Raw genomic sequence first — 14,070 nt, 5'->3', positions numbered from 1 at the left:
TGGGCAGATCAATCACCTCTTTCCTTTAGAGCTGATTGTCTCAATGACTGTAATCTTCCTTTACACTGGTAGAACTCAAACTGGCACTTCATCGGTCTGGTTGGACCTGATGATGTATACTATGAAATGTTGTGCCATCTATCTCTTGCTTTTCCTGCTATTCTTCTGATTGTTTTTAACTGGATGTGGCAGGAGAATGTTTTTCCTGATGCCTGGCATCAGGCTATTGTCCTACCTTTCTCCAAGCCTGGGAAGGATCCCAAGATTCCTTCAAACTACCATCCAATTACTTTAACAAGTTGTCTCTGTAAAACTTTAGAGAGGATGGTTAATGCTTGTCTCATTAGGTTCCTTGAATCAAACAACCTCCTCTCTCCCACCCAATGCAGGTTTCAATGACAGCTGTCCACTGTGGACCACCTGATTCGACTTGAAATGCCAATCAGAAAAGTCTTTCTCAAATGACAACATCTTGGATCAGTATTTTTTAACATTGAGAAGTCTTATGATACAACATGAAGGTGTGGCATTTTGCGAGACTACCATATATATTGGTTAAGTGGTCATTTGCCCATTTATATTAAAAAATTTTAATGGACAGGAGATTCCAAGTTTGTGTGGGTTCAGCACTTTCCCATTCTTTTCTACAGAAATTTGGAGTCCCTCAATGCTGTGTTTTGAATGTCACACTTTTCAGTATAAGATTAATGCCATCACTGAATAATTCCCTCTTACCCTTTCCAACGGGCTTTATGTCGACGATTTTCACATCTCATGTCAGTCATCAAACATGGGGTATATTGAGCAGCAGCTGCAGGCTGCCCTCAATCGTTTACTGAAATGGACCACAGCAAATGGCTTTAAATTCTCTCTCTCTCTAAACCATATGCATGCACTTTTGCTGCCAATGGGGTATTCATCCTGATCATGAACTCTGTATTGGTGAAATTGAACTGACTGTGGTCCCTGAGACAAAATTTTTGGAGCTTATCTTTGACTGTAAGCTGACCTTTATACCACACATCAAGCAGGTACAGGTCAAATGTACAAGAGCACTTAACATCCTCCATGTCTTATCTTCCACCACTTGGGGAGTGGATCAATGTTCTATGCTAAAGATTTATCATACTCTTATTTGATTGAAACTCGACTATAGATCACTGACTTATGGCTCTGCCAGGACCTCGGCCTTAAAGATGCTGGACCCCATTCATTATCAAGGACTTTGGCTCTGCACTGGGGCTTTCCACTCTTTCCCAGTTCAGAGCTTACTCAGTCTCATGAACCATCCTTGCACCTCCACCATTTGCAACTGTCTTTACTATATGCTTCTTTGTTCCTTACGAAAGCATCCCACCTGGGATTGTGTTTTCCTTCCTTGGTGGGCCATACCTTTTCAGAACAGATGCTCTGCCATTGCTCCTTTTGGCCTTTATATCCAGTTAGATGAAGTGGGCCTGTTCTTGGATAATGTTTCTGTATCCATTGATCAGCCCATCCTACTATGGCTTCTTATAGTCCCCAAATGTGACCTATTTTTAAGTCATTTGAGAAAAGCAGACACTCCCAATTGGAAATACTGTCTGTTATTTGCTGAACATCTTTCGAACCATCTTTCCATTCCTATTTATACATATGGTTTGAAATCGGGTGACTGTGTGGGCTCTGCCATGGTTGTTGTGGTTCAGTGGTTGCATGTAGAATCCCCACTACAGCTTCTGTGTTCACTGCTGAACTGTATGCCATTTCTTTTGCCCTGGATCACATTGTATGTGGTAATATATAAGCTAAGCAGTATTCAAACTGTACTACTTATACTAACTCGTTTAGTTCTCTACTAGCCTCTGGAATTGCTTCTCGTTAGTTTACACCCTGTTCTCTTCGATATTCAAAACTGACTGGCCCATTTCTCTTTAACATTTACTTTTATCCATTTTTTCTGGATACCGGGTCATGTTGGTATTTGCGGGAACGAGCTCGCCGACATCTCAGCTAAATCTATCTGCTCTGGCACTGTCACAGCTGTGCCTGTTCCATACATGAACTATGGTCCTGTATTCAAGGCTCAATTTTGTGCCAGCTGGTAGTTAACTTGGGGTGAGCAATGCGAAACAAGTTTTTTCATATAAAACCCTATATTGGACTTTGGCTATCTTGCCTCTGTAAGGATCGGGAAGAGGAAGTTGTTCTAAATAGACTATGCATTGGCCATAGTTTTTTAACTCATCATTTTCTTTTATCTGGAACTGATGCACCAATGTGTCTGTGTAATACTCGGGTCACAATAAGCCACATTTTACTGTCTGGCCATTGTTATGACTCTCAACGACAGAACCATTTTAAACACGTCCCAAGGTCTGTTCATAATGTTAGACAGTGTTATTGATGATGGTGACACTGTCCCCCTTGGAAATGTGTTTAGATATTTAAAGGCCATTGATCTTTTTAATGCCATTTAAGTTTTTTAATTTATACATTATAACTTTTTTAATGTGATTCCCTTTTAAGCATCACAGGCCATCTAGTTTAATTTGAAATTAGAAAATGGCCATAATGTCAAATAATTTGAAACCAGGACTAAAAGGCCAACTTCAGGTGACTAATGCTGCTGTTTGAACTACTTGTTAGTCATCCTGACAAGTTATTAAAATTTTGCTACAAGTCTTTTAAAACTTTTATTACTTTTTGAAAATGGCTATAATGTCAAATAACTCAGAACCAGGACTGGAAAGGCCAACTTAAGGTGACTGATGATGGTTTTTGTACTTAGCTGTTGGTCAACCTGGTGAGTTATGATAATTACAGTTATGCTACAGAAAGTTCTCTACAACTTCTATTAGTGAAATCTTTCTTTCTCTTAATGCTGTAGACTAGATGTAAATGTTGGTTTTATGCTATTTATGTTTTAAACTTTGTTTTGTTTTACCTTAATTTCCTTTTATTAATTTTATTAAATTTACTTTGATGTCAACCTTTTACTGGATATTTGGTGCAGATAGCCTGGTTGCTTTGTGCTGTAAAACACCAAATCATCCAACCAACCCTTCACCATTTCATTGTGGGATTCAAGGTTTTGGTTAGTAAAGGTAATATATAATATTTAAACTTAACATTTTCCTAAATTGAAAACTTATTATAAATAGATACTTACCTTTTGATGTTTACACCCATCCTCTTCACTTCCAGTTCTGCTTGGTGTGATCTGACCAATATTGAAGTGGTTAACAGCTGCAAGGTTAGAGAGGGTGCTGGTTATGATAGGGGTAGTGTTGCACTCCTATTGATGGAGGGTTTCTGAACAATAATTCACATATTAGTGTGCAGAAATATGTGGAAGTAGTGAGGGTAGTGGTCAGCACTCTATTAAGCTTATAGAGGACAGTCTTAAGTGAAGAAAGGTTTTTACGATAGGAGGTAAGCATCTATCAGAAATACATTTTCATTTAAGGAAAATGTTAACTTGTACATTCTAAATTTAAATAACTTTTAAACAAAAATATAAACTTTTCAATATACATGTTGTTCTAAACACCCTTAGGTTTATACTGCCTCAACATGGCCTCTGTTGGCCTATATGCACTTGAGCAGTCACTCCTGTGTCACACATTTTGAAAGTACATGATTTGGAATTATGTAAAGTGGGTCTCTGTTACCGTGCATCAGACTTTATGTTGAGCTGAACATGAAGTTTAAACTGTAGGCTTTAAAAAGTGGAAATGCTATTACCTTAATTTTGTTTTTGTAATTACTTTTTATTCATCCTAGTTTAAGGAAATTTGTTTGCACTTCAAGAAGAGCCAGAATGTTGCACTAGTTCAACAGATAAAGAGAACAGTGGTCAAAGGAGATGATTTTATTCAAGTTTTTCTAAGGTTAGGTTACCTTGTTTTATAATTCCTTGGTGTTTTTGAAATTTGTATCTAGAATGTATATTAAAAATTTTAATTTTATGATATTAAAATTATATTCATTAAATACTGAGTACCATCTTCATCAGAGGATGATTAACTAAAACTGTGAAATTACAAACAGATTACATCAGAATCTATAGGTTGCCACTTGCCCTTGAAATAATCTAACTATTAGGATTTGTGTGCTTGAGTTATGTGATAATATATTTTAAATTTTATACACAACCTCTGGGATAGTTATTCAGTTATTCTCATTTTGTTAAAGTTTGTGTACATTTAAATTTAGGAGAAAGATCAAACTCTGTAAATAGAACTTTAAAATTGTGTAGTAGAAGCAAAGCTTGAATTACATTCTTTGTATATATCTTACAGGTTGGTGAAAACATTATGGCTGGTGTTTGATGTTGTGTGTTGTTCTTTAATGTTCTAATTAATTCAGTAAGAACTTAGTAACAAGTATTTTGTCTGTATTGTACACCCAGAAAAAAAGAGCAAAATTGTGTATTTCAGTTAACCCTATCTTTGAGGGTCATCCTGTGGTCACAAATCAAAGGCTATTTCACTGTGTTTGTAGACACAATTATATTGAACTACACTTCTATGAATGTATATGAATATGTTTGGTATCAAATTGTAGATTATAATTAAAATTTTAGAAATATGTATCAGTTTGTTTTTAGTTATTTACTGTTAAATTAAAAATTTCTTAAATATTGATATTTGTGTGTCGTGTGAGCATTTTGAGTGCAACATTCATTCAAATCAAATGTTTGTGATGTCCAAATACAAAGTCAATAGTTCCTTACAAATTAGGAACCCAAATTACTAATACTGACAAGCCGAAATATAAAATAAGAACCACCTGTCTTTTCTAGTTGCTGAGATAACACCACATTTTCCTGAATCACACACACTAGCCCTGCCCACCTATGTCCATTTTTGGATAAACTTATTTACTCACACCTACTTCTGTCTTTGACATGTGAATAACCAATCAAAAGCCCAAAATACCCCTCTAGTAGCTATTGTGAAATCCTGTGGTTTTATGACTTTTGGTTATTTTAAAATGTGTGCGTAAAAAACCTGAAAAATATTTTATTTGTGAATAGTAATAATTGTGTGTGTGTGTGTGTGTGTGTGTGTGTGTGTAAAATGTTTTATAAATATGGCTGCCTTTTGCAAAATTCTAGTTCACCAACATACAGCCAAGACAGATCACTTTGTAAGGGCTAGTTTTATATTCTTGGAAAGGAGAATATGAGTGCATGTGCACCACATCATTGTAACTTCTATAATGTTAACCAAGCATGGCTGAAAGATCAATATAATCAAAATAATAAATATATTTAAAAATATACTTTTATGAAACTTAAGCTCTTTAGATGAAACATTTGTTTTTGTGTTATAGTTTGTAGTCGTTCTTTAATGAAAAAAAGCATAACTTGTACTTGTTTCCTCGTTTTTAAGGCAGTTACTAGGTCAGTCAAATCAGCCCAACTTGTATAGAGATAAGATATAAAGTTTTTTTTTCTAAGCATTTGATAATTATGTGGAGGTTACAAAGATTTTGCACGTTAAATATGAGTATGTTCTAAATCATAACAGTATTTTTAATCTTAAAATCAAGATCACTTTGCCTGTTTGGATAGTTAATATTCTAAATAAAATAATCTCACAAGGAATCTTTAATTAAAAGTCTTAATGCTTAATTTGTAAATTAATATAATATAAATCATATTTTCTGTACAAAAACCTTATAATGTTCACTAATAACCTGCAAATTTTTGTAAAAAGACACACATATAAATATGTGTGTGTGTGTGTGTATGATAAAAAATCAGAGTGTAATTACTGTGATGGATACTTTTGTGATTATGAACTTGGTGGATCCCATCCAGTCCATAATTGTAGGGTTAAGATCTCTAATAATAAACATGCCACAGTTTAGTAGCTACAGTTTTCACTGAAGCTTGTAACTCAATCTTCTGTATTGCACTTCTAATTTGAACTTATAACATGTTCAGCAATATGCTACAGTTTTATTAGACCCAGAAGAATATATTCACAGAAAACACAGAAGAGTGAATATCCTATTCAGTAATTATTTATTATTCTGAAAGTTCCAATTAGTCTATTTAGAGAGTTTCCCCCTTTTTCTCTTTTAATCTCTCTTGTCAGGCCATTTACACATTTTCTGTCATCTAGTTATAGTAATATTTGTATAAATATCTGGAAAGTCTTGTAATTTAATTCTAACATTTCAGGTGTTAAAAGGTTTGAAAATAATTCTTTTATTCCTTAATTTATTGAAAGGATTAGGGACTTGTAACATTAAATGATTTCAGCTAATACAGTGGAACCCCTCTAAGTGGCTACCCCTCAGATTTGGTCACCCCTTGAAAGCAGTCTTTTAATTACAGCCCCTTTTTTCTATACATAATCCCTAATTATGTACAGTGGAACCCCCCCCCTCTAATTAGGCCAGTTTGTCTCAGTCCCGAATGTGGCTGCTTTAGAGGGGTTCCACTGTACATGCAAAATATTGTAATGTGTTACATTGTATTTTTAACAGTCTATAGGAGCTAAGCTAATTCTTTCTTTCCATTGTCATGCTTGTATGTAGGCTTATTTCATTTCTCCCAGTCTCTTAGTTTGTATCAACAATCCTTTGTTGTTATTCACAGTTCCTAACAATTTTGTGAACCAACCAAACATTTTTATTCTTTGTCTTTTTCTGTTTCTCTTTCCTTCTATATTATTGGTTATTATGTCCTTCATCATCACAAAGTTTATGAACTCTGATCATCTCTTTCTTATTTTTTTGAAGTTGTTGCATGTTGTGTTGGATGATTCACTTTTTTCTCTCTTGGCTTCTTTTGTTGTTGTCCATTTGAACCAATAAGTATCTGTAACATTTGTAAAAATGTAAATAATAGTTTAAGGATTAAAAAAATTAAAGATACTAAATATTATTTCCAACTAAGTAATTGAAGATATTGAACTTATTCTAAAAGCAGATTACAATAATCCTGAATTTCACTCTACTATCAGTTTCTTTGATGAAAAAAAAAATACTTTGTTTAATTAACTATTGATATTATAGGCTGTTGACAGTAAGGAAGTGAAATATATATATATATATATGTGTGTGTATTTAAATAGTTACATAATTTATTCATCTGGTTCAGACCATATGCACCCACACATAACCTAAACACATGGTTGTGTTCTTATAAATGTGCAGCAAGTACAATAGGGGGCAGTCCCATTGAGTCAGTGGTATGTCTTTGGACTTATAATGCTAGAAACCAGTTTTCAATATCCATAATGGGCAGAGCATAGATAGCCTGTTGTGTAGCTTTGTGTTTAATTACAACAAGACATATAAGTATGTCCAAAAATATATTACAGTGTTTTATATCAAATAGTCATTTTTGATATAGTCATATAGTCAAATTTAAAAAAAAAGGATGATAGTTCCTAGTCCAAACATTTTGCTTTCTTGTTAAACTATTGATAAAAAAAAACAGTACTCTGGCAGCACCCACCACCAGCCTTTACTTTTTGCTTGCTTTTTACCATGATTGGAAGAACACTGTGCTAATTGATTAATAAGTTGAAATCAATTACCAATACTTGATACTTATTACATTTATAAATCTTTCTTTCGTGTAGTGTTTGCAAATTTATGTTTTATTATCAGCATCATTTCATAAGTTACACACACATAGTTAAATGTCTGTAAATAAACTTATTTAGACTTTGATTCTTATAATAGAAATTTTATATCAATAACTGACTAAAATTGGAAAAAAATGACAGCTTTTGTTAATATAAAATCTGTATTACTATTATAGATAGTATGCTGAAATAAACACAAAAACATTTAACTCTTTGAAACTGGTGAAGTGTTTGTTGAAGGCTTATGATTTTTTAAGATTGTGTAGGTCCTTACTACAGTGTGCAGTTGGTAGGTATAAAGGGCACAATGTTATACACAGTGTTGTAAAAGGGTTTAGAATTTTAATATTATTAATATTTTTCCATAAATAATTCTATATTCTCTGATGTTTCTGCAAAGTATCAGTTGGTATCCACTGCTTTAAAGTGTAAAATCATCATATTGAGGAAGAAAAAAAACACTTAAGATAATACTTATGGTACATCATCTCTTTTCCTAATATAGGGTTGATGGTTGCCTTCGAATACTGACCAAACACTTATCAGGAAATGATACTCAGTTACAGTTGGAAACAGCAGGCTGTGTCACTAATCTTACCACTGGAAGTCACAAATCAACATTTACAGTGTTAAAGCTACAGCAGCATACCTAATCACATTCTTGCATGGGAGCAATCCCTTGCTTCAGGTAGATACAATCTGTTCATTTAATAATGCTGTACAAAAAGTTTTTGCTTCTTGAACACTGTTGGGTGTTCCTTATTGAATTTTGACTGCTGATCACGAAAATCACATCCAAATTTGCCCATCACATACCATTTCATCGAAATCTTCAGTTTTGTCATGTTTTTCTTATTTTGTGTCCAGAAATTTTTGTTTCTGTAAGAGACCTATGAACAATGTTTTGTGCAGTCTGGACATGTCCAGCCATGAAATCAGGCTAGGTTGGAAGCTGGACTTCTTCCCTGAAAATCTCAGTGCTGTCAGTGATGAACACTGTGAAAGGTTTCACCAGGACATTGCTACAATGGAAAAACGATATCAGGGCAACTGGAATCCGTCAATGCTTGCTGACTACTGTTGGACACTGCAACGTGATACACTGGATATTGAATACAAATGAAAATCAGAAGCAAAACACTTTTAATTATGTTGAACTTAATAGCGTATTAGAAACATAAACTCAATTAAATCCGTTATTGCCGGTAAACAGTTAACTGTCTATTTCTCAGAGTTCCTACATGATGAAGCAAAACCAAAACTATATTTGTGTATACCCACCAGGTACCTGTCACAATCAGCAAAAACTTTTCAGGAAGCAAAACTTTTCAAACAAATTGTTGTGCAGTGTATAATTGCAATATGGTTTTAGCACTTGTGAAGTTCTAAGTCATTGTTCAACTGAGGTTTAGTTTATAGCATATGAGATGTTTGAATGTTTCTGGATGAAAAATGTGGATGATTTTTTTAGTTCAGTAGGATCAAGTAAATATCTAACATGTAAAGCCAGTGCAGAGGGACTGGCTACATTAAGTAAATCTTACTTAAATTGCATCCTTTCTTCAGACTGTTTATTTTTAGTGTTGTGTGTTTAAAATAAAATAATGTTGTTAAGAAGTTAGCACACAGGATCACATACAAAAAATGTTGCAATGGTTTTCAGATCAGACCCAAAACTCAAGTGCTTTCAAATAGTTCACTATTCTTCTTCTGATGAAAAATAGTAAATTATTTAAAAGAACTCAAGTTTTTGATCTTATTTGAAAACCATAAAATTGCTGTTATAGTCTCTCACTATTTTCATACAAAAAATACAAAATTAAAAAAAAAAGCAAATATTTTAAATTGATCAGTGTAGTATAAAGTATAGTTCTCATTTCTTAGTTAATTATGATATTCCAATTGCCAATCAAATAATACTGAAACATTTTCATATTTGATACAAAAGTATGAAAATATATTTTTAATATTTTGAAAGGTGGTACAAACTTATTTTAATATGATTTAGTACTTTATGAATATGAAAGTAAACTTTCTTGTAAAAAATGTCTTATCAGTAAACATATTAAATGATACAGATTAAAGGAGAAAATTGCTACAAAGTAAGATTCAGTAATGTTTAACTGAGATTTTGAATGTTAAGAAACTAAGTATATACAAGTAAAACCTTAATTTATTTTTTACATATTCTTTACTTTACAGGATCAAGCAGCTTGGGCTCTTGGGAACATGGCAGCTGATTGTCAGCAATGTAGAAAGTACTTAAAAAATCAAGGCCTTGAAGCTGCACTTGTCAGCTTACTAATGGTACAGTTAAATACATGTTGAAATATATTTGGGGAAGGTAACCTGCAAATTAATTACAAAATGTTAATTTTCTAGCCATACCATTGTTTATGTGTAAAGGTTTCTTAAGAGTACTTTGTAAGAAACTTAAAATAGCCTGGTATATCATGGTGGTTAAGGCAGTCAGTTGCAGTCTGTTGGGTCATGAGTTTGAACTTTCTTACCAAATGTGCTCACCCTTTTAGTCATGAGGGTATTAAAATATGATGGTAAATTTCTATGTTTCTTGGTAAAATAGTAGCCCAAGAGTTGATGGTAGATGGAGTTCACTAGCTGCCTTCCTTCTAGTCTATAACTATAAAAGTTAGAAACAGCAAGTTTAAATAACCCTTAAGTAACTTTAGCAAAATTCTAAAATCAAACAAATGTGTAAAATATTGCAGATAGTTTTACAAGGAGTTATTTTATCAGCTTGTTGATATTATTAGGTGTATTTAGTTAGAAGATATAGGATTAAGTTTTCTGTCATAAAGATAATTTAGAAACAGATACAAATGTATTAGCATAACCTTAAAGTTTTGAATGTCATTTTTAATTTATATGTTCTTGTAAAACCAAAAAATTCTGCTGATTCTGCAATTGCTATAACATAATTTTTCATAATTTTTTAAGTGACTCAAATTCAGACTTTTATTTTAGGACCAAAATTCTACAGAAAATATTTTGCATCAAAATTTAATATGACTATTTCAAGAAAACTGTTCAGAAATTGTAAACCTGGAATAACAATTCAGTTTCTTATCCATCTTTTAATATTTGTTTTATTCTTTTAGAAATATTGTTAATTTAGTAACTAAAATCTGCTATTACAATACATGTTGATGATGTATTGTTTCTTTATTTGTGAAACACCGAGTTTAACACCAGGTAACTCATACTTTTTGTCATTGGTGAATTTTGTTTTAGAAAGCTATGCTACATACAGCCTATTCATGTGAAAGTTTTTGGATAAATGAAACACTGATGTCCTGAAGCAGTGTGATTGATAAGTTTGTGGTAATAATATATGTAAATAAAAATGTAATTAGTATTTCTACAATAACTGAAAGTAGACAAATATCAGTCTGGTTTGTATGTGTTGCAATTTTTAGTGAAGTTTTGTATAAGTATATAATTTGTGCTCTTGCACACACATATAATATAGTATATATTTACTGTATTTTATGTATTTATTCTTATGATTTCTGTATTGTTAGTCTCCACACACAAATGTGATTGAGTCCTGTATCTTTGCCTTGAGTTCATATACTAAATGGAAAGATATTTCAATATGGTAAGACATATATTGTAAATAATGTAAGATTTGTGTGATATTTGTGTTGTTATTGCTTTAACTTATTAATGAACATAAACATTATCATGCTGTATTTGTGTTTCATCATTATAAATACTTTGGTAATAAGTAATGGTACTGTTACATTAAAACAAAAAATTCTTAACTGAATTTTTGGTGTTCTGGAAATTTATTCTTAATGGTAACTGATATACATACACCATGTTATCTTTAAAATTGAGATAAGTAAACCAGAAACATCAAAATAAAAAAACAAAACATTATTTATTACATATAAATTTTATTTTCTTTTGTTTGAAATGCATTTCAAGGCAGCAACATTTTGTGGAAAATCATTCTGGCTGTGATTTTTTTTTTCCTTAGTCCAAAATATCCATTGCTGTTATTAGGAACAGAAATTCCCATGTGTTTTTATACTTTTAGCATATCACTTCACTTAACAGTAGATAATACTTGTTTGGTCATGGTTAAAGAGTGTAACATTACAAGTTACAGCTTTTACAGTTAGTACAATTATGTTTTAGAAAAAGCACAACATTTCAGTCACTGAAGTAATATTCATGGCCATAACCAGCTTGTGCAACTGGGGAAAATGTCCCAGTAGTTTTTGCCCAAGCAATTTTTGTTTTCAGTGACAACTTACTAATTTGCATATGGAATAGCATTTATGAAACTTATTACTGATTGTGTTGTATAGAATAGTGTTTATAAAACCTAATACCAGTTGTGTTAACTTTTTATTTATTTTGGAAATGTACTCTGCTACTCTTGCATTTAAAACTAAGATACAATGACTGCATTACATCTCGTGCCAAGCATGTCACTAACTGAGAGCCATCTATTATTTAATGAATCAGAAATTTTGATTGTGATACCCCCATTTAAAACAAAACTTGGATAAATTAAAACTGTTTAAAATGTAATGCTACTACACTATTCTAGGCAGTATATTATCTATATAACATTCTTCCTCTATTGGATCACATGCTTTATTTATCAAAGAACTATCAATTTTTTATCCTGTCATTCACAAGCTATACATATATTCACTGGTGCATAATTGTAAAAAAAAACAAACAAAAAAACCATGACTTGCTTTTAATATTTTCTCTGATCTAGGCAGCTGAGGGCTCATTTCACCAGAATGACCTGGAAAGATTTTCCACCTGCTCAATAAGTTGCCAGTGTGTTGCTGTGTGTTTTGCAGCAGCCATCAGAGCATCTTAAAGTTCACTAAAAATTGGTCTGCTTGTGACATTGATGGGATTGTGAGCATTGGAGATGGCATTTACAACACAGTGACTAGTAGCACTGACACCTCATTATTGTTGTCTATTAAAGACCTGTCGAGTTCTTTGACAAAAAACTTAAGTATGAAGTGACAAGACATGTTGCTGTGACTGGAAGGCACTAGTAGATGAGCAATATTATAGCCTTAAAACACCATCATGAAAGGCATTGAAATTACCTCTTCATGTTGTTTAGTGGGACATCAGTACACTGTAGTCATTTTAAAGGATTCTAAATCAGATAGCATGTTTTGTTTGGACTCTCATTCTCAAAATGCCATGGGAATGTCATTCCTTCAGGTACCACTGTTACACTATCTGGGTCTGTTCAGCTCTTCATACAGCACATCAGGTGACAAACTGAGAATCTTTGTGTTAGTATACAAACTTCATTTGAAGTTCAACCAATTTCTATATAAGGCACACATGAAATCAAGAAAGGTCCCAAACGTATCCTGCTCTAAACAGGAAACTTCTCCAATAAAAAGGTAAATGAAATACTTGTATGTTATATGTCAGCATGGGTTAATCTAGGTGGTGATATAAAACCAGTTTTGACTTTTTGTTGAAGTATGGGTACATGTGAGAAATATTCACTTCTTGAATACTGCATGAAACACATGTTTATTAGGTAAATGGAATGCAAATTGTTTTTCAAATCATAAATAAATAAATTGTTTAATATTTTTGTATTTAGATAAATATGACATGAAGATAGATTATATCTTGGAACCTATAAGCAAAATGCTCAGCGTTTATCCTGATAACTATGGTCCATGTAAGGTGCTGGAACTAAAAACATATACGCCAAATTGTCAGTCAAAATATAATTCTTCACTGGATCCAGTTATTTTGCCTGATGTTGATACTGAGCATAAACTAGTACTTTTAACAGAAAAATGGTCTCCTCCTAAGAATTTTCATTTTCCAATTGTAAAGAAATACAAATATTGTCTGACATGGGAAAGTACTTAACCTTGGTTGAGGTATTTTGTCCATTAATTCTGGTTTTTATGTCTAATGCATTTACTCAGAAGCATGAGTATTAACAGTATGGAAATACTAGTTTCAGTGAGTGGAAACAAGTCATAGAAAACAGTAACAGAACCATAGTATAGTCTCACAATCAAAGTGAAAGACACAGAGAAATCTGAAAATTTCTTGTGAGTTTCACCTGTTAGTTAAGATAACATAGAGTTCAGTTTTGGCCAAGCATATAAAAATCATGTTGAGAGTAACCAAACAGCATTACTGTCAATATCTGATATAATTACTACACTTGTCTGGACAAATAAACTTTTCAGGGGCAACTGGAATGATAAATTACATGAAGAAGATAGCAACTTCAACTTTTTCATCAAGTGTAAATCAAAAGTTGATAGTTTTACAGTTGTACCTTCTAACGACCTCAGGAAATTCTTACTGCATATCGTCAGCACCTTTAAACATAATGGCAGATGAATCACTAGATTATTCAATCTAGTTGGCAGTTGCAGTACAATATCTTTTTGAAAATGAAGTTCATGAAGATTTTACAGGTTTTATTAAG

General features: G+C 32.6%; 1 protein-coding gene across 3 annotated transcripts in view; it reads left to right on the top strand.

Annotated features, from left to right (window-relative positions):
* The window catches only part of LOC143253727 (uncharacterized), a 46,938-nt gene that overhangs the window by 15,138 nt on the left and 17,730 nt on the right, over positions 1 to 14,070 (top strand). Inside the window, exons 1-3 of one of the 3 annotated variants that reach the window (XM_076508031.1) lie at positions 3,778 to 3,872; positions 9,795 to 9,899; positions 11,135 to 11,211. In XM_076508031.1, the coding sequence (XP_076364146.1) occupies positions 9,822 to 9,899; positions 11,135 to 11,211 (155 nt within the window). In that variant the 5' untranslated portion in view covers positions 3,778 to 3,872; positions 9,795 to 9,821. Of the gene's footprint in view, positions 1 to 3,777; positions 3,873 to 8,097; positions 8,281 to 9,794; positions 9,900 to 11,134; positions 11,212 to 14,070 lie in introns of those variants that run through there. The other 2 variants (XM_076508030.1, XM_076508029.1) reach the window with 2 other exon arrangements.

The sequence above is a fragment of the Tachypleus tridentatus genome, chromosome 6, assembly GCF_004210375.1.
Source record: "Tachypleus tridentatus isolate NWPU-2018 chromosome 6, ASM421037v1, whole genome shotgun sequence".
Taxonomy (NCBI): domain Eukaryota; kingdom Metazoa; phylum Arthropoda; class Merostomata; order Xiphosura; family Limulidae; genus Tachypleus; species Tachypleus tridentatus.
The sequence above is the reverse complement of the archived record's forward strand: the minus strand, read 5'-3'. Positions and strand labels throughout refer to the sequence as shown.